The sequence below is a fragment of the Hippopotamus amphibius genome, chromosome 17 (assembly GCF_030028045.1).
Source record: "Hippopotamus amphibius kiboko isolate mHipAmp2 chromosome 17, mHipAmp2.hap2, whole genome shotgun sequence".
NCBI classification, from domain to species: domain Eukaryota; kingdom Metazoa; phylum Chordata; class Mammalia; order Artiodactyla; family Hippopotamidae; genus Hippopotamus; species Hippopotamus amphibius.
The window spans coordinates 42,996,791-43,022,361 of record NC_080202.1 but is presented as its reverse complement, the minus strand read 5'-3'; the positions used below and the strand labels follow the sequence as shown (position 1 = coordinate 43,022,361).

The following is a 25,571-nucleotide window of genomic DNA, read 5'->3' as shown; positions in this document are numbered from 1 at the left end:
CCCGCCCCGCTGTACTCCCAGGGCGTCCTTCTCTCTCCTCCGGCCCTCGCCCCTCGTGGCAGCGGCGGCCTTACTCACCTGCGTGCCTTCCAGAGGGCGGGACCCAGGTCCACCTCGCTCAGCGCTGCGGCCCACGCCCCTGGCCCAGTGATGGGCTCTGAGCACGTTCTCAATAAATATTTGTCAAACGCATGAATGGACAGATACGTGCACAAATAAAAGCCACTCCTAAACGCAAAGGGAAGGCCTTCTCCACCCAGCCCTGGCATTTCTCCTGAGCACCTGCTGGCGCATGGACCCCGTGTGTGTCTCTGTGTGTGTGTGTCTCTGTGTGTGTGCGTGTGTCCACGCCCAGGGTGCTCACCTCTTGCTCAGCTCCTTCAGGGCTCCGCTTCGGCACAGCCCCAGGTCATCTCCCAGGAGCTTCCGCTGCTCCCGGCTCCTCCCGATGAGGTGCATCCGCTCCACGTGCTCACACAGGGACGCGTTCACCAGCTGCAGGTTGATGAGGGGCTGGGCCCGGATCTGCGTCAGGAACGTCAGGGCCTGCCTGCAGACCTGCGGACACCAGTGGGCAGCGAGGGTGAGACAGGAGGGCCGTTTGGTGAGCACCCGACGGCCTGGCACTGTGGTACCGACTCACTCGCTCACCCCTCCATCCACCTGCCGAGGGAAGCGGTACCGTCTTCATTTTACAGATGAGGAAACGGAGGTTCGGAGAGAGGAAGTGACTTGGCCAAGGTCCACAGCTCATACAAGCCATGGTTTGGACCCAGTTCATCTGACGTCCAAACCCACTCTCCCCCCTTGGCACCAGCTCCTGCCCCTCCCTCCCGACCGACCGACCGTACTGGGATGGAGGAGGGGCTGCTCCAGTCAACACGCCTCTCCCCCTGGGCCTCACAGATCCTCCCCACTATTTCCTGTCCCCCCCGCCCCCGTGTTCCTGCCGAAAGGAAACAGGCACTACCCCAGGCTCAGGAACCAGGTGACGGGTCTGAGTCAGGCTCCAACCACAGGAAGCCACGGATCAGACACAGTTTAACTAGAGGTTTCCTGAGCTCCCTCCACCCCTGCCAGCAGCATCAGCAGGGCCCCCCAAGTCTCCACGTGGAGCTCAGTGATCAATCTGGGCCTCTCCCACATGATAGGACTTTGAAGGTTCTACCCTCAGCCCTGACCCCGATGCCAAAGCCAACTACTGAGCACCTACTGTTTACCAGACACTGGGCTAAGGACTTCGACCACATCCTTTCTTCATCCTCACAACAACTCAGAAAGGAAGGTGTCATCATTCCCATTTTACAGATGAGGAAACTGAGACTCAGAGAAGCTAAAGTGGCTTATCCGAGCCACCAGAAGAAAGCAGAGGCCAGGTCTAAACTGAGGTGTTGTCTCTGCGCACCTGGCTGCCTCACTTGCTAAAGAGAAGCCCCTCTCCCCTGCAGTTTCCTCCTTGCCGTGATAAGGATGGAGGAGCTGAGATGTTCTCCGCTGTCAACCGCCCTGCAGTGCTTAGGAGTCGGGCTTTGGCTCCCACCTCCACCCCTTCCCAGCTGTATGACCTGATGAAACTTACTTAACCTCTCTGTGACTCAGTTTCCTCATCTGTAAAATGGGGGAAATAAAAGCACCTAACTCATGGGGTTATTTTGAGTTTAGATTAAAAGGAAATCCATGTAAGTGTATCCTCAGTAAATGGGAGCTGCCATCAGAATCTGTGGGTGCCTATGTGGCCCCGGTGTCTGTCCCCTGGCCCAAGGGGATGCAACAGGGCCCTCGGAAGACTGTTAGGCCGGGGGCTGCTCCACCAGAACCTCTCACTTGCCCCAGCAGCTGACAACTCCATCTTTCCCCATTTCCCAGAGCCCTGAGGAACCAGCCCCCAGCCAACGCGCAGCCCACTGACAAAGGCCCGGTGGCTCGTGACTCAGTCAAACTGCTGTTCCCCAGCCCTTCCCACGACTCAGCCCCAGGCTTTGGGTGAGGCTCAGATGAACTGACACACAGGAAGGCGGGCGCTGAGAACTGCCAAGTGCGGCAGAGAGGCATGGGCTTGGCCTTCGAGCTCCCCAGGGACTGTTCCTCCCCATGCAGGAGACAGACAAAGAGAGAAGCCCCAGGCCTGGGCTGACCTTCTGCCAAGTGCCAGCCAGGCCTCGCAGGAGTGGGTCAGCCAGAGTGGTAACAGTGGACAAAGGGCCCCTAACCTGCCAGCCAGCCACTTCCTCGTTTGAATTTTGCTGGCTTCCCCAGGTCTGGCATCTTTGAGAGAGCTGGATATTTCCTGACTTCAGGCATGCTGAGGGGAATGGTATAATCTTCTAGTTGGAAAAAGGAAGCGGCACAAAATTACAGCAGTGAATAAGGAGACGGCTCAACAGACGCACCCGGAAGTTGTAAACAGTGAGGGTGTTTTATGGCCGGAGGGCTCTTTGCATTTGTGGTCATCTTGAGGTTTCATTTTCTCCGTGTAGTTAGTTAAATAGCTAACACTGAGGGCAGGGCTGGGGATGAGGGAACCAATAAAAAAGCCAAAGTGAAGCTAATGTCTCTGGGGGTTCCCATCCCCGGGGGCGGTGGGGGGGAGGGCGGGGTGGTGCAGGCTCTGAGAATCTCGTTCCCTGGACTCTGATGGGGACACGTGCGGACACCTCCACGTGGAGAGACAGCACTGCCGGAGGCCTGGGTCTCAGGAGAAGCAAACAGCGTCTTCCTGGTGCTCTGTCTTGCTATAGCAGAAATCTGTGCCTTTGGGAGAAAGCCAAGTTTGTGCCCCTTGAGGCAGACTCTGACCAAGTGAATTAGGGGCAGAAGGGGAGGCCTCAGGATAGAGAAAAGGCACCATCTAAGTGACTGGTGGGTACTGTCTCCTTTAGTCCTCACACAGCCCGGGGAAAGACACTGTTGTTAATTTCCTTTACAGATGAGGAAACTGAAGTTCAACAGTTTGCTCATGGTAACACAGCTATGTAAGGGGGTAAGCTCAAGTTGAAGAAGAGGAAAATCTGAAAGACTGCAGAATACACCTGAGGCAGAAGCATTTGGCGAACTTAAAAAAGTGCCCAAGATGTAATACGAACTGAACAAAGCATGGTATAAAGCAGTATGAGTCCAGTATGATCCCAAACTTTACAAAAAGTAGATGCAGGAGTTTGTATTCTTGGGGGTGGGGAAGAAAGGCTAAACAACTGAATAAAGATGATTTTGAACAGTGAAAAGAAAAAAAAGTAGATGCCTATGTAAAAAAGCAAAAATGCACAGAAAAGGCTGACTGCGCCCAGCGGAAGTGCAGCCAGCTGGCCAGTCCATCCATCCATCCATCCGCCCATCCATCCAGACATCCATCCACCCATCCATCCATCCACTCATCCATCCATCCATCCATCCACCAACCCACCCGTCCACCCATGTATGCATCTACCCAACTAACCCATCCATCCATCCATCCATCCACCCACCCCACCATCCACCCATCCATCCGTCGACACTCATCCACCTACCCACCCACCCATCCACCTGCTCATCCACCCACTCATCCTTCCATCCACATCTATCCACCTATCTACCCATCCACCCATGCATGCACCTACCCACCTAACCCATCCACCCATCCATCTATATAATCTATCCCATCATTTTTATCTACATATCTAGTTGCTGGTGCTTTAAATAGTTTTATCTGTATCCATGGGGGGCTGCAGTGAACCATCCTTAGATTGCCACCTGAGGACCAAGGCAGGCACTGAAAGAACTCTGCCTAGGGGCTGGAGACCAGCACCCAATTACTTTCTTGGTCAGCTCCCCCACATCATGGGCCCTGAACTAGTGACCCGGGCTTCCCTAGAGCCAAACTCCCCCACACATATGAACAGAAGCCACAAAGAGGAGCAAGCCCTCCTCTGTCACTCAGAGGCCCCGGGAGGCCACAGAAGGCTGGGCTCGAGACTTACCGGGCGCTTGGAGAGGTCTCAGTTGTGGATGACCCTGGCTGGGATCAGTGAGGCATCGTCTTGATGGCAGATGTCACAGTAACAGCGGCCAGAGAAGGCACAGAGCTTGGGTCGTACAAATGAGAAGCCAATCTGCCGGGAGCAGCCTGGGGAGAAGAACAGTGGGGGGGTGAGCAGCGGTGGGGCCAGAGTCAGCTTCTGAGCAACACAGAAACTGCCAAGGCAGAAAGGGCCCACTATCGACGGAAAGAATCAATAGAAAGTTTAAAAAGGAAGAGTACGAAGGAATTCCCTGGTGGCGCAGTGGTTAAGAATCCTCCAGCCAATGCAGGGGACTCGGGTTCGACCCCTGGTCCGGGAAGATCCCACAGGCAGTGGAGCAACTAAGCCCATGTGCCACAACTACTGAGCCCGTGCACCACAACTACTGAGCCCATGTGTCCCAACTACTGAGCCTGCGTGCTGCAACTACTGAAGCCCGCACGCCTGGAGCCTGTGCTCCACAACAAGAGAAGCCACCACAATGAGAAGCCCACGCGCTGCAATGAAGAGGAGCCCCTACTCTCTGCAGCTAGAGAAAGCCCGTGCCCAGCAACAAAGACCCAACGCAGCCAGAAATAAATAAAGAAATAATGAAATACATCTTTAAAAAAAAAAAGGAGTACAAAGATAAAAACAACCACCATTCATATTCCCACCACTCGGAATCAACCCTACTGACTAATCTTTATGGCAAAACACCGTAAGAATTATCATCAGCATTTCACAGCTGAAGAAACGGATACACAGTGAGGTTTGGAAACCTGCCCAGTCGCGCACCGATTGAGTGGCACAGCTGGAGCCAGATCTGGGTTGGGTTGGTGTAGAGCCCACATTCTCTTTTCCCTTGCTGCCTCTGCTCAATGTTCCCACTGCTTGCACACCAATGCCAGCCTCCTCTGGGTCCACCCCTCCACGGGGGCCCAGAAACGGAAGCCACAGAGTCAGGGTCTCGGCAAGCAGGGCAAAGGCTGGGCACATGGGGCTGGCCGCGGGGAGTGGGTGGGGAAGCCAGCCAGAGGCAGGGCCGTCTGGACATGGCCTGGTGCCAGCCTGAAGCCAGACCTGCCTGACGCCTCGAGACAGCGGTTCAGGGCCAGCTTCAGACCCTCTGCTGGGGGCCCCTCCACAGCAGGGCGGGGAGAGGGTGGGGGCACGGGCGTGGGGTGTGCCCAGGGCAACACCAAGCCCTGCCTCAAATCCCCAGCATGGGCCCTGCCTCCTACAGTACCAGGGAAGGGTCCCCTCTGTCTCCTGGGGACTAGAAGGGCTGGCTCTTTGTACCAGCTGTCTCATCCTGACCATCACCAAATTTTTGCAAGGTTCCAATTCAGCTACTACTTGTTATCACGAAGTTTAAATGAGGTTTTGAAAGTGCCCCGTAGACTATGAAATACAAGCCAGATGTCAGAGATTGGTGTCTGCCTGGTCAACAAGCTGTGCCCACAGGCAGAAAGGAGGCCTGAGCTTTCCAGTTTCAGTGTGGCTGGCAGGCTGGCGGGTGGCAAACAGAGCCGCCTGCCAGCATCCATATCCCCAGCGGGGGAGCCCTCCTGCCAGCCCCGGGGGCCTGGCCTCCTCCCTGAGCCTGGCACCCATGGGGTTGATGGGCAAAATGTCAGCGTTAGCGGCTGGCAGGTGGGGGACGAGGGGTGAGCAGGGGCTTGAAAATATCTTCTGCAGGAAGCTCTGCTCTGCTTAGCTTCTCCATCCTCAGGGGGCATCGACCGCAGACCACTTCCTTCCAGATGCCTGAAGCAGGCTTTCCCCTCTAGTCCCACAGGCTCCTCCCCGACAGGACAGCTCCTAGACCGCGTGCAGCCACCCGTCTCCCTGCGGCACGCTCTGCAGCAAGGCCGCCTCCTCCTCCCGGAGGGCCCAGGGTGATGGAAACAGGTGTCTGGGTTGGCGAGGAGAGCTAGGAAGGGAATGTGAGCAGCGGAATGTCATGCAGCCTTGAAAGCAAGGGAGTGGAGAGGCCCTGTGGGGGCCCGGCTAAGAGAACAGGTTCTGGAACCATCAAGTCCTCTTCCGGCTCTGCCATCACGCGCTGTGTGAACCTGGGACAGGTACTTACCAGCCCTGGGACTCAGTTTCCTCAGCTATAAATAGAGACAAACCCCTACAGGGCTGTCATGAGGATTAAAGCAGACAGTCCAAAGAAAGCATCTGGCCCAGGGCCCAGCACAGGATTGGACGATGCTAACCACAGAGCACATGCGCTGACCTAGAAGAATATGTATAATATACCCCCCTAAGGAGGAAAAGCCCAAGTTGCGGAACAAGAGGTATAGCTGTGCCAACTAACACAGCGGCAATGCGCCACAAGTGCTCATTTACATTTCAATATATTTACATTAAAGGAAACTAAAGATCCAGTTCCTCTCACGCTAGGAAGTCACATTTTAAGTACTTGGTAGGCACATGTGGCTTGCAGCGATCGTCCTGGACAGCACAGATCTAGAACATTCTCATTACCACAGAGTTTTGGTGGACAGCTCTGAGTAGTACGAGCCCATTTTTGTAATTAAAAACAAATTGTGGGGGCTTCCCTGGTGGCACAGTGGTTAAGAATCCGCCGGCCAATGCAGGGGACACGGGTTCAAGCCCTGGTCTGGGAAGATCCCGCATGCGGTGGAGCAACTAAGCCTGAGCACCACAACTACCAAGCCTACGCTCTAGAGCCTGCAAGCCACACCTACTGAGCCCACGTGCTGCAACTACTGAAGCCCGTGCGCCTAGAGCCCGTGCTCCACAACAAGAGAAGCCACCACAGTGAGGAGCCCGTGCACCACAATGAAGAGCAGCCCCTGCTCGCCGCAAGTAGAGAAAGCCCATGCGCAGTAACCAAGACCCAATGCAGCTGATAAATAAAAATAAAATAAATTTATAAAAAAATAATTTAAAAAGTAAAAATAAAAACAGATCTTGTACACTCACAAAAGCATGCCAAAATATTTGGAAGGGTACCATGCCCCTGCTCCAAAAGGATATAATCTGATCATCAAACAGCCTCAGTTGCTGCAACTTCCCCTGGGGCAGGATGGGGCACTGGTGGGGACCAGGAAGGGGTGCAGAGCCTAGAGCAGGAACCCCACTGCAGGCAGAGCGAGGCTGGCAGGGAGGCTGGGGGCGGTGGGACAGCGAGTTGCCACCTGCACAGAAGCAGCCCTGGGAGTCGAGGCCTTTCTCCGTGGGGATGGCCACCAGATACTGCAGCAGGTAGCCATTCTCCCACGTAGTGAACCTCAGCACCTCCTGACAGTTTTCATCGACTCCCGCCGAGCGTCACTGCCTCCTCGGCCGTCTCCAGGTAGGACGCCAGGACCCTGTGCACCAGGTCCCTCCACAGGGCAGCCTCCTCGGCATTCCCGGCCTGCAGCTTCAGGACGGCGTTGGCTGTGATGATTCTGAAGAAGGATGGGCCCCCGAGGCTTGTGTCCGGCAGGATGTCTCAGATGGTCTCGACTCCATGGCTGTCACTTAACATCGTCTCGTTGTTTCTCATGCAGAAGCACCTCAGAGACTCCAAGGACAGGGAGAAGATATAGGGCATCCAGGTGCGGTCCGTGTACAGGTACAGAAGGGATTCTTTAATAGCATCGGGCTCGGGAACTTGGGAAGAGGACCAGTCCAACTGCAGGCCCTGGGGGGTTTCAGGCTCTGAGAGCAGGTCCGAATGGGAGGGGTGGCCACCCTGGGGGGCCTCTGGGGGGTCCTCGGGTTGGTCCGGGTACTGGATGGTCACCCACTCCTCTTCCTGCTGGGGCCGGCACTTCTGCAGCGCCTCCCGCACCCGGTCCAGCCAGTCCTCGGCTTCATCCCGGCACGAGGCACGCAGGGTCAGCTTCTTGCCCGAGAAGACCAGCTCGAAGCGGCCGTCGCTGTGGGCCGGCCCCACAGACTCGCAGCGCAGCAGCGAGCAGTTCTCCACGCAGGTGCCCTCCTCGCCGCTCAGGCAGAGGCGCAGCTCCAGCGGGGAGAGCTCGCAGAAGAGCTCTTTCCAGATGCCCATGGCCCCCTGCCGCTCCACCGTGCCCAGCTTCAGGAGCCCCCGGAATGGGTTGGACAGCCCTGGAGGCAGAAAGAGGTGCTCTAGATGACGGGCCTGACCCTTCAACAGCCTGGATAACCTCCGGGGCCAGAGTCCTGTCCCGGGTGTGGACGAGACCACCCGGAGAACACGGGCCCGCCACTGGCTGGATGGGAGCGTTTTTTGAGAGCCTCCATCCCGTCCTCACCCCAGCTGTTAACCTTGTTCCTGAATTTCACTGAGAGAATAAAAGCACTCAAACGATCACCTCTACATGCCCCTCACGGACCCCCCACTTCCAGCATCTGCACCCACACTCTGACTGCCCCCCGTGGCCGGGGAAGAGCTGGCTGTGCTTCTGTCTGAGGCCGACCCTCCCATGTGTGCATGCGTGCAGGGGGTGCCCCCACCCCCCGCCCACTCAAGGACAAGGACGTCCTCCTGGAATCCTCCCTTGCCTGTGTCGCCCTTTTCTCCCTTCTCTACTGGCTCATTCCCACCAGCCCACCAACACGCTGTTATTTCTCCCAGCTTTAAAAATATCTCTTGACTCCACTCGCATCTCTAATTACCACCCCGTGTCTCTGTTCCCTTTACAGAAACCCCCCTGAGGAGGTGTGGGAACTGTCTTTACTCCCCCTGCTCCCATTCCTTCTTGAACCTGCTCCAAGCAGCCTTCTGTCCCCTCATTCCACAGAAGCTGCCCTTGGGAAGGCTACCAGGACCTCCTTGCTGCCAAGTCCAAAGGCCAATCATTGGTCCCCATCTGCCCTGGCCCATCAGCATCCCTGGACACAGCTGAGCCCCCTTTCCTTGGTTCTTCTCTGCTGTCACTGGCCCCCCTCCTGTCTCCCAGGCTCCCCCTCCTCTCGCTGGCCTCTCAGTGCTGGAGGCCCCGGGCTCAGCCCTGGATTCTCTTCTCTACAGACACCAGCTGCCTAGCTGAATTTCCCTGGTCTCGGAGCTTTATGCCAACGACTCCCTAGTTTTTATCTCCAGCCTGGGCCTCGCCCTTCAACTTTCGATTCCCATCTCCATCTGCTCCATGTATGTCTAATAGGCTTCTCAGAGTCGACATGTCCAAAAATGAATTCCTGATTCTCCCACTCCAAACCTGCTTCTCTCCGGATGTTCCTCCTCTCATTAAATGGCAAACTTCATCCTTCCAGCTGCTTGGACTAAAAATCTCACAGTTATCCTTGACTTTCTTTCACACCCCACATCTAAGCCATTAGCAAATCCTCTTGGCATGTCCAGAATCTTCCTCCACTTCTCACCGCCTCCACCACTATCCACCACCATCCCCGGCCTGGCTTACGGCCGCGGTCTCCTAACTGGTCTCTTTAGCCCTTCAGCAAATGAGCCGCGATGACTCCCCCTTTTAAAAGATTACATCTCTCCGCCCCAAACCCTGCAAGGCTGCCATCTCCCTCAGAGCAAAAGCCAATGTCCTTTCTGTGGCCCATGAGACCCTCCGTCACTCTGACCTCATCTCTAACCACCCCCTCCCCATCTCCTCTGTTCCAGCTACTCAGGTCTCTGTCGTTCCCTGCACATGTCAAGTGTGTTCCTGTCGCAGGGCCTTTACACGTATTCTCCCTGCTTGAAACACAAAGATCACCTCGTGCCTTCCTCCCTCCCTCCACTTCTCCTCAAATATCACCATATTTGTGAGGGCTTCCTTGGCCATCCTTTATGAAATAGTACCCTGCCCACCTCCCTGATTTACTACTCCCCACAGAAATTATTATCACTTGTCCACACTGCACGTTTACTTGTTTATATGCGTATTTCCTGCCTCTTACACTAGAATATACTTCCCATGAAGATAAGGACTTCGCCTTGTTTCCTGCAGTGTCCCCAGCACCGAAAACAGTGCCTGGCTCATCACAGATCTCAATAAGCATCTGTGGAGTGAGTGAGTGAGTGCCTATGTACCACACACAGCCCAATGCTTCCTGCTCCCTGCGGTCCAAAGGACACACACTTCTCTCTCCCAGCCTGGACTAAGCTTAGAGATTTCAAATCACTGTGTAGGGTCTTCCTACTCTTCGGGGCATGATGATGTAGGGGCATAAAACACACCTTCTCTGCCATGGCTGCAGTCAGCACATGGGCTGAAAGAAAAACCTAAAAGGAGGCAGCATGGAGACCAGGGCTCTGCCCAGACTCCCCGAGCCAGGGCCCCAGCAACCTGGCCAGAGTTCTCTGCTGGGTCATTGCAAATGGAAAATGAGGAGAGAAAGAGACTGATTCTACGGCGCACTTTGTTTGTTTGTTTCTGAGGGTTACAGAAAAATTAGGTTATGGTTATTTAATGCTGTCTGGAATTTCACAGGGTGCGGAGATCAACCTGGCCTCATTGTAAACTGCACACAAAGGACACTGAACAAATAGCAGATCTGATAAACCCCACCAGAGCTGTTAAATAAACCATCTAAGAGAGAGTCCTTGGGAGGGAGCAGTTGAAACACCTGGGTCTTCAAGAGGCAGGGGGTGTGCCCTGGGCTACAGACGGACAGAATCAAGATGTCTGTATACTTATAAGGTTATCTTATGTATCTTATATATAATCTTATGTATAACCACAAGATTTATAGGAGAGTTTCAGGGAAGAGAGTTTCCATTTCAATATATGAAACAGCATTTGTGTACTCTGTAGGGAGTTTTGACCAGTACTTTATTAAGATTTTTATGAGAGGGACTTCCCTGGTGGTCCAGTGGGTACGACGCCACGCTCCCAATGCAGGGCGCCCAGGTCCCATCCCTCGTTGGGGAACTAGATCCTGCTTGCCTGCTGCAACTAAGAGTTCACATGCCGCAACTAAGAGTTCACGTGCTGCAACTAAGACCCAGCCCAGCCTAAATAAATAATTAGAAAAAAAATTTTTTTTTACGAGAAAATATACTACTTTTCCTGTGGGAAGACATTCTGGAACCTTTTTGATGTGGGCCGAGCGATGGGATTCTTGAGCAGTGGAGGAGCTGAGAGTGCAGGGCGTGGAGACTATTATCACCCTGTTTGGTCCTGAGGGATGGCTGGTTAGCCAGAGACGGGTAAGATTCCTCAGAGGAGGAACAACCTAAGACAGGCACAGCCGCAGAGGGGCCAACAGGGGTGGTGCATAGAGCCTTCCTTATATCACCCTGTTTGGCCCTGGAGGATGACTGGTTAGCCAGAGACGGGTAAGATTCCTCAGAGGAGGAACAACCTAAGACAGGCACAGTCGCAGAGGGGCCAACACGGGTGGGGCACAGACCCCTAATATCTGAGAGAGGTCTCCTGCCCCCAGGGCTGTTTTGCTCTCCACCACCAGCTCAAATCCACACCTGCTCAACTCGGACCCAGGAAGTAAACAAAGATAATTGCCTCAATCATGTGAGGCCTTTGACTGTTTATGAGTGTAACCTGAGAATGTTAGCCCACGAACTCAATAAAAGCAGCCTGGGATGAGTCAGCGGGGCTCTTGATCCGAGAGGTCTTGAGCCCCCCGGTCCCACTTTTCTCTTCAGTCTGTGTCTGTGTCTTCTTCAAGCTTGCGGCACCCGTCACTCACCTCGAGTCGCCGAGCTGGTCTCGGCAAGTGGCGCCCAACGTGGGGCTCGAAAGGCTTGAGTGACGAAGGTTCACGGAAAGTGAAATTGATAAAAGTAAAGAATTGGGAAGTGCCGTGAAGCCCCCAAGAGGAGAGTAAGAGGCCTCTGAGAAAATCCTGCCAGTAAGTAAATCTCTTGGGTAGTTTGTGTTCGGGGTAAAATATGGGAAATAAAAGTTCAGATTAATATCGACCAGATGTATGCCTGTTACGGCAGCTCCTAAGGGCAGGTGGAGTAAAAAGCAAGTGAAGGTCTTGTAAAAAGCAAGTGAAGGTCGATTGTTAGAAATTCTGTAAATAATTGAGAGAATATTGTATGTGGTTTCCTTCTTTAGGCTAACACTGGGTTTATGTACTTGGGGATAAGGTTGGGAGCAAACTTAAAAAACTGCATTCTAAAGGGACTCCCGTACCAGGTTCTGTTTGGTCAAATGTGGTCTCTAATTAAGTCAGTATTAGAGCCTCTATTAGCGCCTCTATGGGCTCCTGAGGGCTCAAGTGATAGCTTTGATGAAGAAGCTGGTCCGTCAGAGGACCGATGGGCATGTGCGGTGCCAAACGAAACTGAAAAACAAAAGGGAATACAAATGGCTGAGGGATTAAGACCCTCGGCTCCCTCACTTGTGGAGGAGGGCAAACTTCCAATACTGCCCCCTCCTCCACCCTCTTTAATGCCGCCTGGGGGAGCTTATGCCTTTCCTGTGTCTATAGGACACTCAGTTTTATCACCCTTACAGAAGGGCATTTTGCAGGCTAGACAAGAGGGAGATCTGGAGGCTATGCAAATGGCATTTCCAGTGACTATTCATGAAAGGGTGGCACCTGGAGTGGATCCTAATAATCCTAATGGAATTTATGAGGCAGTACATGAGCCGATACCCTTCAAAATATTGAAAGAATTGAAACAAGCAGTACAAAATTATGGAGTAAATTCTCCATTCACCATAGGTATCATACAGGGAGTAGCCGAAGGCTCTCGTTTGATTCCAGCTGATTGGGCAACGTTGGCTCGTGCAGTACTAGCCCCGGGAGAATTTTTACAATTCAAAACCTGGTGGTGTGATCATGCTGAAACTATGGCAAACCACAATCGAGCAAGGCAGATTCCTATCTCCTTGGATCAATTGATAGGTAGTGGAAATTGGGGCAGAGTTCAAGACCAGATTCTGATGGAAGATCAGGCCATAGAACACGTGAGACGTTGTTGTTTAAGAGCCTGGGAGAAAATAGAAGCTAAAGGGCAAGCTCCTGTCTCTTTTCAAAAGATCATGCAGGGGGCAAAAGAGCCCTATACTGAATTTATTGCCAGATTACAGGAGACTATCAAGCGGCAGATCACTAATGCTGAGGCTGCTGATACTATTTTGCAATTATTGGCCTTTGAAAATGCGAATACAGATTGTAAGAAGGCCATTGGACCTATGAAAGGAAAGGGAACATTAAATGATTATATTAGAGTGTGTCAGGGAGTGGGAACTGAGAACTTTAAAGCAACAATGATGGCACAAGCTATGGCTGGACTGAAAATAAATAACAAATTTCCAGGGAAATGCTTTAACTGTGGTAAACAAGGACAGGAATTACTGGAACTTTGCCAAAAGAAACTGTTGGTTTAATACTAGGAAGGTCTGGTTTAACATCAAAAGGAATTAGAATTCATACTGGAGTGATTGATAATGATTATACTGGAGAAATTAAAGTGATATCAACTTCGGTTCCATGGAAAGCCCATCCAGGTGATAGAATAGCACAGTTGCTTATTCTGCCATATTATAAGATTGGCAATAGTACAAAAGTAAGGAGAACGAAAGGCTTTGGAAGCACAGGAGAGGCTGGAGTTTTACTCTCTGAAAAAATTTTAGCAACACGCCCGACGTGCTCAGTAACTATAAGTGGGAAAGCTTTTAGAGGATTAATAGACACAGGTGCTGATGTTTCAATTATAAGCAATAATCATTGGCCTTCTTGCTGGCCTACTTGTCCTGCAGACATTACAGTGGTAGGTTTAGGTAGAGCTCATGGCTTGCAGCAAAGTGCTAAAATATTGCCTTGTATTGGCCCAGGTGGGCAGCCAGCCCACTTACAACCCTATATAGCAGACCTTCCCATTAATTTATGGGGAAGGGATTTATTGCAACAATGGAAGGCTGAAATCCACATCCCAACGTTAGATACTTATAGTATGCAAAGTCAAGAAATGCTGATAAATCAAGGATATCAGCCAGGGTTAGGTCTTGGTAAATATCATGAAGGGAAACTATTTCCCATTCCAGCTGAAGGTAATGCAAATAGAGACGGTCTTGGATATCAGTCTTTTCACTAGTGGCCACTGTTCGTAAAAGCTTACTGCTTCCCCCAGCACCAATCCCATTGACCTGGAAAACTGATACACCTGTATGGGTTGAGCAGTGGCCTTTAACCATAGAAAAGTTAGAAGCTCTAACAGAATTAGTGACTGAACAGTTAGAAAAAGGACATATTGACGAATCTTTTAGCCCGTGGAACTCTCCAGTATTTCCAATAAAGAAAAAAACTGGTAAATGGCGTTTATTAACAGATCTCAGAGCAGTCAATGCAGTTATACAACCAATGGGGGCCTTACAACCAGGCCTCCCATCACCTAATATGATCCCTGCTAATTGGCCTTTAATAGTTATTGCTCTGAAAGACTGCTTTTTCACCATTCCATTACATCCCAAGGATAAAGAAAAATTTGCCTTTTCTGTGCCTGCACTAAATAATAAAGAACCTCGAAAAAGGTTTCAATGGAAGGTGTTACCTCAAGGCATGTTGAATAGTCCTACTATTTGCCAGAATTTTGTTGCTAAAGCCCTTGAACCAGTACGACTAGAATTTCCTAATTGTTATCTTATCCATTACATGGATGATATCTTGTGTGCTGCTCCTAATCAAGATTTACTTACTTCTGCGTATATTAGCATGCAGCTTTGCCTTGATAGAGCAGGACTTAAAATAGCTCCAGAAAAGGTACAAATGCATAGCCCATATCAATATTTGGGCACAATAGTTGATAGAACAACTATTAGACCACAAAAGGTGGAACTGAGGTCAGATCAAATCCAAACTCTTAATGATTTGCAAAAACTCCTAGGAGATATTAATTGGCTTCGCCCATGCATAGGGATCCCCACCTATGCATTGTCTAACCTATTTGCTTTGTTAAAAGGAGATTCAAAATTAAATAGTCCAAGAACTTTAACATCAGCTGCTTTAGAGGAACTAAAACTTGTAGAAAATAAAATTCATTCTTCTCAATTACAGAGAGTAACTGTTAATCAGCCATTGCAATTAATTATATTACCTTCTCATTCACCTACAGGGATATTAATGCAAAATGAAGGAATTGTGGAATGGTTGTTTTTAGCAAATACTATGGTAAAATCCTTGTCACCTTATTTAGAATTATTAACTCAGTTGGTTCTGAAGGGAAGAACTCGAAGTAAGCATTTAATTGGAACTGACCCTTCACATATAATTATTAATTTAACTACTAAAGAAATTCAGGCTTGTTTCCAAAATTGTGTAAGTTGGCAAATTGCCTTTGCTGATTATATTGGAAAAATTGACAATCACTATCCGAAAAATCCCATTTTGCAGTTTCTTAAGAGAACTCGATGGATTCTACCTCGAATAACAAAATCTGATCCTATACCAGATGCTTCTATAATTTTTAGACTTGTTGCACCCGTATTGGATGAAGCTCAACATTTCCACCAATTAACTCATGTAAATGCTAAAGGCTTAAAAATGAAGTTTGATATTACATGGAATCAAGCCAAAGATATATTAAGAACGTGTCCATCATGCCAAATTATTAATAATCCTCAGCAATCTGAACCTGGTGTAAACCCACGGGGCTTGCGCCCTAATTCTTTATGGCAAATGGATGTTACTCACATCTCATCCTTTGGTAAGCTCTCCTATGTGCATGTAACCATTGATACATTTTCTCAATTTATATGGGCTACTGCCCAGTCTGGTGAAACTGCAAAGCATGTGCAAAAGCATTTATATGCATGCTTCGCAGTCATGGGGTTGCCACAAGCCATTAAAACAGATAATGGCCCTGCTTATATTAGTAAAGCATTTCAACAATTTCTTGATATGTGGTCTATATCACATTCTACAGGACTTCCTTACAACCCCCAGGGACAAGCAATAGTTGAAAGAGCAAACCAACTACTTAAAAACATGCTCCAAAAACAAAAAGGGGGAATCACCCAAGGGCAACAAACAATTTTAAATAAAGCCTTATTTACTATTAATTTTTTGAATGTATCTGCACAGGCTACAGATACAGCAGCTGAGAGGCATTTTCAAGCCTCGTCTAGGAATGTGACTCATTTTAATGATGCACAGCCGCTGATATGGTGGCAGGACCCATTGACTAATATCTGGTCATCAGGAAGGTTAATCACATGGGGAAGAGGGTTTGCTTGTGTGTCACCAGGACAAGGCCTGGAACCTGTGTGGATTCCATCTCGGAGAATTAAGCCATATCATGAGCGTTCCAAAGAAACGCCATCTTGAATGGGATATAGAATCTCCGGAGATGAACTTTGTACGTTTGTTTTCAGGTTTGAGCTTTGGAGACTAAGTTTACTAATTATGCCATCCCTGATAGACCTTTGTGTGAAATAAAACGGATATGGGCTGACAGACAAGATCAGATTCTTTGGGATGTTTGCCGTGGGACGGAGGGTGTGATACTACTTAATGGTTCCTATGGAACAGTATGAAACTGGTCCCCTAAGGGGTATGCAGTCTCTAATGGTTTACACCAAAACAACTCCTCCTGCAATCCCTATAAAAGGTTGTGATGGCATATACCAATATTGCCATGCACTCGCCCTATCCCATCTTATGGCTTAGGATTGGATTAATACTTCCTTGGCCTCAATTAGAGAATGGCAGAGCTCAAACAGAAATATGGAAGCTTCCCTTAAGTTTAAGAACATTACAAATCTGGAATGGCCATGATGCCAGTGACACATCTGCTGGGATATGGAGCGGATGGTCTCACACTGGACATACAACAATTACAAACTAAAATAACTGGCATGCAATATGATTTTTGCAGTCTCTACACCAAATTTGCTACTTTACAAAGTATAGCTGATGGATTAAAAGCATTGCATCCATTGGATTGGATAAAAGGCATGAATAGCAGTCTCCTAAGCATTTTGATACTTTTTGTTGTCTTTTAACTATCCTATGTTTAAGTTCTCAGGTGCACAGGAAGAACGCTCCAAGGATTGACTGAAAAAGAAATAACTCGAATAGGCTTATCTTCTCCTACAGGCTTATCTTCTCCTACGAAAACAAAAAGGGGGAAATGTGGGAAGACATTCTGGAACCTTTTTGATGTGGGCCGAGCGATGGGATTCTTGAGCAGTGGAGGAGCTGAGAGTGCAGGGCGTGGAGACTATTATCACCCTGTTTGGTCCTGAGGGATGGCTGGTTAGCCAAAGACGGGTAAGATTCCTCAGAGGAGGAACAACCTAAGACAGGCACAGCCGCAGAGGGGCCAACAGGGGTGGTGCATAGAGCCTTCCTTATATCACCCTGTTTGGCCCTGGAGGATGACTGGTTAGCCAGAGACGGGTAAGATTCCTCAGAGGAGGAACAACCTAAGACAGGCACAGTCGCAGAGGGGCCAACACGGGTGGGGCACAGACCCCTAATATCTGAGAGAGGTCTCCTGCCCCCAGGGCTGTTTTGCTCTCCACCACCAGCTCAAATCCACACCTGCTCAACTCGGACCCAGGAAGTAAACAAAGATAATTGCCTCAATCATGTGAGGCCTTTGACTGTTTATGAGTGTAACCTGAGAATGTTAGCCCACGAACTCAATAAAAGCAGCCTGGGATGAGTCAGCGGGGCTCTTGATCCGAGAGGTCTTGAGCCCCCCGGTCCCACTTTTCTCTTCAGTCTGTGTCTGTGTCTTCTTCAAGCTTGCGGCACCCGTCACTCACCTCGAGTCGCCGAGCTGGTCTCGGCATTTTCCTAAAATGCTTTCCTGAATTACTCAGCAAGGGTGCTCCTTATTACATTTAGGGGATGAGGTTTTTCTTGGGAGAAGACACCACCCAACTGGTAATGATAAAGAGGACTTCTGAACTGCTTTCTGAAAGGCACTGCCCACAGGTACTGTGGCACCCGGAAGCCCGCAGTCACCTACCCATCTGCCTGCGATGCACCACCCTGAAGTCATTATGCTCTGGTGCCGGGGTGGCCTCGCCTCTCCTGCTTCCTGGGGAAGGCACGCAAGCTTTGTCCAAGGCCTCCAAGGAACAGCTTCTTCTTGGTCCTTGCGTGAGGAGACCAGGCCTTGACTCTGGAGTCCCTCTGAGAGAACCTACAGAGGCATCGGAAGGACTCTCCACGGGCTGTTCCCGGGGAGGCTGGTAGAAGTCATCTTCTGAGATCCAGTTTGTGTTTATCTATTGGGAAAGAAGTAAGGGCAGGTTGTTTTTAAAAACATCTTTATTGAGACATGATTCACATACCATAAAACCAACTCATTTAAAGTGTGTAATTCAATCGTTTCCACATATTTACAGACCTGTATGACCACCACCACATGCTTTAGAACATTTTCATTGTTCCATAAGGAAACCTCGTACCCATCAGCAGTCACTCCCTGTTTCCCCTCAGCCGCCCCAGGTCTAGGCAACCAATAATCTACTTTCTGTTTCTACAGATTTGCCTATTTTGGACACGTATAAATGAAGGCTTATGTGGTCTTTTGAAACGGGCTACTTTCCCTTAGCATAATGTTTTCGAGGTTGTGGTAAGTATCAGTACTTTGTTCCTTTTTATTACCAAATGATATGCCAATGTGTGGATGTACCGCGGATGTACCGCCTTTTGTATACCCATTCATCAGTGGACACCCAAGCCCACATGCCACAACTAAGATGCCCGCATGCTGCAACTAAAAATCCTGTGTGCCACAATGAAGATCCCGCATGCTGCAACTAAGACCTGGCGCAGCCTAAGTAAATAAATAAATAACTATTTTTTTAAAATTAAGAACTTCTGTTCAACAAAAGATACCATTAAGAGATTTAAAAGGCCAGCATGGCCTGTAAGAATATATTTGCTATATGCATATATTTTTCTCCAATAAAAGACACATGTACAGTATACAAAGAGCCCCTAGCAAATCAACAAGGAAAACACATACCACTCAATTTACGAATGAGACAGTGACTTTAAAGGATGCTTCCAAAAAGCAAATGCAAAGGTATCAATATCATTAGTCATCAGAGAAATGCAAATGAAAACCACAGTGAGATAGCACTACACACCTACTAGAGTGGCCAAAATGTAAAAGATTGACAATACCATTGACAATGGTATTCTTCATCCCAGAAGAGCGATGGAAATGCTCATATACTGCTACTGTGAGTATAAGTCAGCACAAGCCCTTTGGCAGTATCTACTAGAGCTAAACGTGCGCCGACTCAGTGACCTAGCAATTCCATTCTTAGATGTACACCCAGAGAGGAGTACACAGGTTCACCGAAAGGCAAGTACAAGAATGCTCATAGCTGCTTTCTACATAACAGCCCAAACCGGAAAACAACCCAAATGTCTGTTTACAGGAGAATGGATAATTACGCTGTGATATCATCTTACACTGGAATACTACAGAACAATGGAAAACAACAAACTAGAGCCTCAGGCTATCTCACAGACATAATGGTCAGTGAAAGAAGTAAAAGAGTACACACTCTATGATTCCATCTATATGAAGTTCAACAACAGGAAAAACTTTAAGGACTGGAAGTCAGATTAGTGGTTTCCTCTGGAGGGAGGCAGTGAGTGGGAGAAGGCACGAGGGAGCCTTCTGGTGGCTGGAGATGTTCTATATCTTGATCTGGATGGTGGTTACGGAGTGTATGTGATATACAATTACTCACTGAGGTATACACCGAGGACCTGGGTACTTTAAACACATCATTCCTCAAAAAAAATGTTAAAGGAGAAAGTGGGACAATTCAGTGGGGAAATAATAGTCTTTCCAACAAATGGTGCTCGTCTGACTGTATAACCACATGCAAAAAAGGGAAGTTGGATCATAGATTTAAATGTAAGGGATGAAACTATAAACTTTTTAGAACACATGGGAGTAAATCTTCAAGACCTTAGGTTAGGAATGAGTACTTAGATTTGACACCAAAGGTACAAGCAACAACAGAAAAAACAGACTACCTCAAATTTTAAAACTTTTATGTTTCAAATGATGCCATCAAGAAAGTGAAAAGACAACCCACAGAATGGGAGAAAAATCGGCAAATCATTTCTCTAATAAGGGTCTAGTGTCCAGAATATATACAGAACTATAACTCAACTTTTTTTTTTTTTTTTTTTACCAAATGCCATGTAGTCCTTTATTCCTTTTTGTTTTTTCGGCTGTGCAGTGCAGTTTGTGGGATCTCAGTTCCCTGACCAAGGATCAAACCCGGGTCCCCTGCAGTGGAAGCGTGGAGTCTTAACAACTGCACCACCAGGGAAGTGCCATGGATTCATTTTGTGTAACGGTAGAAAACTGGGGGGAAAGCAAGTTTCTTTGCTGGGGGAGGGCCCACCGTCAGGTTGAAGATACCATTAAAAAATCCAAGTGGAGAAGTCAAGTGGGCCATCGGAAGTGAGTGGGAACAAAGATCAGTGTGTTCCTGGAGCAGAAGAAGATTCTGCTGTGGCTGGAACACATTGGGCAAGAGGGGAGAGGTGGGCAGAGAGGTGGGCCAGGGCAGGTTAGGTCACAATGACGAGGTTGGTTTTCATCCAGTCTCTGACAGGAGGTTCTGACTCAGCCACTGACCGCTTGTGAAACCAGGGAAAAGTGATTGTCCATCTAATGAATGCTGGCTACGTGCCAGCCACTGTCACACCCTGTCTGCCCACCGGTCAGGAAGGTGGAGGTGGGGATGGGGGGAGTGGCCTTCTCACCCTTACTGCACCGAGGAAACGAGGTGTAGAGCGGGCAGTGACTAGCCCTGGGTCCACGCGGCTCCTGGGCCGTCCTCGGGCCTGGAACCGTCTGTGCACGGAGCTCTAACTCATCCTCTTCCTTTGCTGAGGTGGGGAGACTGAGGTCCCGTCTGACAGGGGCACGTCAAGGACATACAGGCAGCTCCGTCCCTGACTCAAAGTGGGGTAAACTGAGGCCAGAATCCGCGTGCCAGGCTCACACGGCAGAGGAGGGCGCCTGGGTCGGCCCCGGGAGCACGCTCCCCTGAGGCCGGAGGCCAGCTCACGTCCGGATCCCGCATCAACCTCCCACATCACGGCTGCTGCCCGGTTGGGGGAAGGGGTGAAACGCGACCCGTTGTCAAGGAGACGCACCCCGCAGGCCCTCATTGGCGTAGAACTCTGGCCCGGGCTCCTCCTCCTCGCCCGCTGGCCGCTGAGGTCCCAGGGGCCCCATTTCCTGAGGGCCGGGAGCCCCCAGCCTCCTCCGGTTTCCACGGCAACGCTCCCATGGCTCCGCCTCCTCCCTCCACCTACAGGCTCCCTCCTGCCGTACATCTGCGCATGCCCCTATAACTCAACTTATTAAATAACCCAATTTAAGAATGGGGAAATGTTTTGAATAGACATTTCTCCAAAGAAAATACACAAATGGCAATAAGCACACGAAAAGATGCTCAACGTTATTAGTCACCAGGGAAAAGCAAATCAAAACCATAATGAGATACCTCTTGTCCCCCACTAGGATGGCTACAATAAAAACAAAAACAAAACAGACAGTAAGAACTGTTGGCAAGGATGCAGAGGAATACGCTGCTGGCTGAAATATAAAACAAGGCAGCTGCTTTTGGAAAACAGTTTGGCAGTTCCTCAAAAGGTTAAATACAGAGTTAGCATATGATCCCAAAATTCTACTTCAAGGTATGCATCTGAAGAAGTTAAAACATATGTCCAAGCAAAAAATTACACATGAATGTTCACAGTAGCATTATTCGTAACAGTCAAAAAGCAGGAAAAATGCCAATGTTCATTCACTCATGAATGGATAAATAAATTGTGATACATCCATATACTCAGCAAAAAAAAAAAAAAAGAATGAATGAAGTACTGATAGGGGCCACAACATGGATGAACCTTAAAAACATTTTGCTAATTGAAAGAAGCCTATCACAAATGTCACATATTATACGATTCCATTTATGTACAATGTCCAGAGCAGGCAAATCTATAGACAAAGTAGATTAGTGGTTGCTAGGGGTTGAGGGGGGTGAGGCAGGAGGGGAAAGGGACAGGAGTGGTTGCTAATGGGTGGGGAGTTTCTCTAATGGGAGATGAAAATGTTTTCAAATCAGACTGTGGTGATGGTTGTACAACTCTATGAACACATACTAAAAAAACCGAATTATACACTTTAATTAGGTGGATAGTATGCTATGTGAATCCACAATAAAGCTGTTAAGAGAGTGGGTGGGTGTGCCTCTTCTAGTCTGGCCCATCCTGAGTTACAGGATCTGGAAGGATAGACACATGTGGATGGAGCTGAAAGAGCAAGACTACATCCCCAACACAAGCCCCAGACAGTAGCTGGGATGAACTCTGGGTTTTGCGTGTCCTGTGTGCACGTGCACTCCAACTCCTACTTCTGCTTTTCGAGATCCACCAACAACTGTGAAATGGCACAAGAGCTTGCGTTCACAGCTTGACTACTGCTTCCCTGGGCCCACAGTTCCAGCCTCTACCCTCGGGGTCTCTCTCCAGGACAGTCCCAGGGCTGGCTTTCTCGGGTCATCAACACACTGGACTGGCTTATTCTAGAACAGCACTGTCCCACAGAAATACAATGCGGGCCTCACAGGTCATCTTAAATGTTCTAGTAGCCACATTAAAAAAAGTTTCAAAAACAGGTGATATTAATTTTAATAGTATATTTTTATTTAAAATACCTATTTAGGGACTTCTTTGGTGGTGCAGTGGATAAGTCTCTGTGCTCCCAATGCAGGGGGCCTGGACTCGATCCCTGGTCAGGGAACTAGATCCCACGTGCATACACAACTAAGAGTTTGCATGCCACAAATAAGGAGCCCTGGAGTCGCAACTAAGGAGCCCACCTGCCGTAACTAAGACCTGGCGCAACCAAATAAATAAATATTTTTTGTAAAAAATAAATAAAATACATATTTAAAATGTTTTCATTTTAATGTGATCAATAAACAAATTATGAGTCAGTGGGAAGTTGTTGTATAACAAAGGGAGTCCAACTCGAGGATGGAAGATGCCTTAGAGGACTGGGGCGGGGAGGGTGGGGGGGACTCGAAGTGGGGGGAGTCAAGGAAGGGAGGGAATACGGGGATATGTGTGTAAAAACAGATGATTGAACCTGGTGTACCCCCCCAAAAAAAAATAAATAAATAAATAAATAAATAGAAAAAATAAATAAATAAACAAATTATGAATGAGACATTTTACATTCTGTTTTTCCTACTAAGTCTTCAAAATCCAGTGTTTATTTTACACAGCTTATCTCAATTTGGACGAGCCACGTTTTAAGTGCTCAAGAGCCACGTGTGGCTAGTGGCTGCCCAAGTGGACGGTGCGGTTCGAAATCTTGTTCGTGTTGCAGAATGAGTATTTTCAAAGCCTGGTGTTTTAGGACAACGTTTATTTAATAATAACAAGTACTGAGGAGGAAACCAAAGCTCAGTGAGGTGAAGTGCCTCGCCCACGGGCGTAAGCTGGTAAGTGGCAGTGGTTAAGAGCAGAGACTCTGAGGTTGGGTGAGAATTATCTTCACCACAGGGTCGATGTGCAAATAACAGGGGTCGATGTGCAAATAAAAGGAGACACCCGTGGGAAGTGAGGGCGTAGAGCCTGGCTCACATCCACCACTCACACCCCAAGGAACATTAGCTCCCTCACCACGATGCTATTAATACCAAACGCTGCAGGGCGCGGGGCTCAGTGGGAGAAGGCAGGGACCACTCAGGGTCACTAGCTGGGGAAACCCTGCACTGGCTCTGAGACATTCACCAACACTCCGCCCCCACCACCACCATCCCCCGCCAAAACAACCCAGCTTGGACCACTCACCGGACTGGTGGGTGAGGGAACCACAAGGCTCAGCCGAGGTCTGTCATCCTCCAGGGGCTTCCGCTGGCCACTTCCTTGGCCAACTGCTCTGGCTGCCTCTCTCACAGGACTAGGAGGCTGCTGGCCTGAAGTGCTCCCCAAAAGGACAGCCTGGGCCATGCCCAGCTTCAGCCAGCCCCCAGGGCCAGGCGCCTGGGAAAGAGGCTCCCCCGTGTGGGCCCCATCTCGGGTCCCAGGGGATGCTTGGGCAGGGTGGGGCTCCGCAGGTACCTCAAAGGGCGGGGGTGTGCTGGTGTCCAGGCCGTGGAGGGTGAGCGAGGCCTGCAGCACGGGAACCTCCGTTTCTGGGCTCAGTCCCTCGGTGGGCACAGAGTTCACCTGGGCTTTGCTGAATTCCGACAACACCCTGGACGTTTTTAAACAAAGAAACCTGTGTGACAGGGTTGTCAGCTGGAGTGCCCAAGGCTAAGTGGAAAACTGCTGTTTTATGATTGAATAAAACAAAACAAAACAACCCCACCCCCTTAATCATCACCGCGCTCTCAGCTCCCACGCACACACACGCCCACCAACGTGGCTCCCCAGCGGGGACTCGGGCAGGCTGGGTGGACAGGTGAGTTGTGCAGCCCAGGATCTCAGGTGACTAAGCTCACAAAGCAGAGGAAAGGACTCGAACGGATTGCCTTTTACCCTCTGAACAGGCTCGCCGGGCCTGGGGAGTCTGCGCAGCTAAACAAACCCGTCCCTGCCCCAAGCCGACCTCGGCAGCGCCTTGGTGAACGCATGTCTCAGAGCTGGGCTCCAAGACTCCGCTCCTTGGGACACAGGCTTGGGCGAAGGGAGGACCTGCTTTGTTCCCAGAACAGGATGTGTTCCTGACGGGACTGGCACTTCCTGCCCCTCAGTGGTGTGTCTGGGCCCAGGGAGCCAGTGTCACTGCCTTTGTGTACACACACACACACACACACACACACACACACACAGAGACACACTCTTACACACACACACAAACATACTTCTGGGTCTTCTGGAATGTGCACTGGCTAGTGGCTGCTCCTCCCTCCCTCTCCCGAGGCTTCCAAGTTGTGCTTCTGAATTAAACCTATCTGCTGCCTCCACCTCTGCTTATGAATCCAGTGAGGACGTCAGGGACCTGTCCTATAAGCCCTCTTGCGTGTCAGGAAGGCCTTCCTGATTCAGCTGGCTTCCTGTTCTGTCCCACCTTCTCATGTATTGGGTATGTATCTCCTGCTCCGGGTCGGGACTCAGAGCCAAATGGGAGAGGCCTGGCGCCTCAAGGGGGTCACGCCGGGTGGCAGCCGCACCCATGTGTCCCTCTCTCACGGTCCCCTCCTCATCGAACCTGGGCTCCTGGCCATGTGTCCCCTGGGCCGGACACTCTCTGGGGACAGGAGCGGTGTCTGGCCCACGTCTACTCCCAGGACCAAGCACAGGCCCTGGTGGGTCGAGTCCCGGGTGTTGCATGACCGTTGGCTACGTTAGAACCGGTGGGGAAGGCAGGAGGCCCAGGGTCCGGTGGGGTCGCACCCCAGTGCCGACGCTCGCAGCTGTGTCCTCCCGGGCAAACCCATTTCCCCAGGGTAAAGGCAGGAGCTTTCTCACTTGGCCTTCTGGTCGGGCGGAGGGTCGGTCCACTCCATGGTGTCCGTCACTTCCAGAACCAGCATCTGTTTTCATGAGAAGGCTTGTTCCTATAGGTAGGCGACTCGGCCGGGATCGCCTAGGGGGCGGGGCAATTGGATCAAGGTCACCTCTCAGTGTTGGGCTCTGTCTGATTGGTGCACCACCCTCCGGCCGTCTGCATGGAAGGGGTGGGTCAACCCAAAAGGTGGTTAGTTA

At 50.0% G+C, this 25,571-nt stretch overlaps 1 protein-coding gene across 1 annotated transcript; it reads right to left on the bottom strand.

Annotated features, from left to right (window-relative positions):
- Nucleotides 1–360: 360 nt before the first annotated feature.
- On the bottom strand, nucleotides 361–25,372 carry LOC130839593 (putative pleckstrin homology domain-containing family M member 1P). Its single transcript, XM_057713832.1, is given in 10 exon segments — nucleotides 361–599; nucleotides 3,652–3,660; nucleotides 3,950–4,099; nucleotides 7,148–7,266; nucleotides 7,268–8,066; nucleotides 17,824–18,085; nucleotides 23,712–24,117; nucleotides 24,472–24,557; nucleotides 25,056–25,113; nucleotides 25,335–25,372. Coding segments are annotated over 10 exon segments (2,166 nt in total).
- Nucleotides 25,373–25,571: the final 199 nt, after the last annotated feature.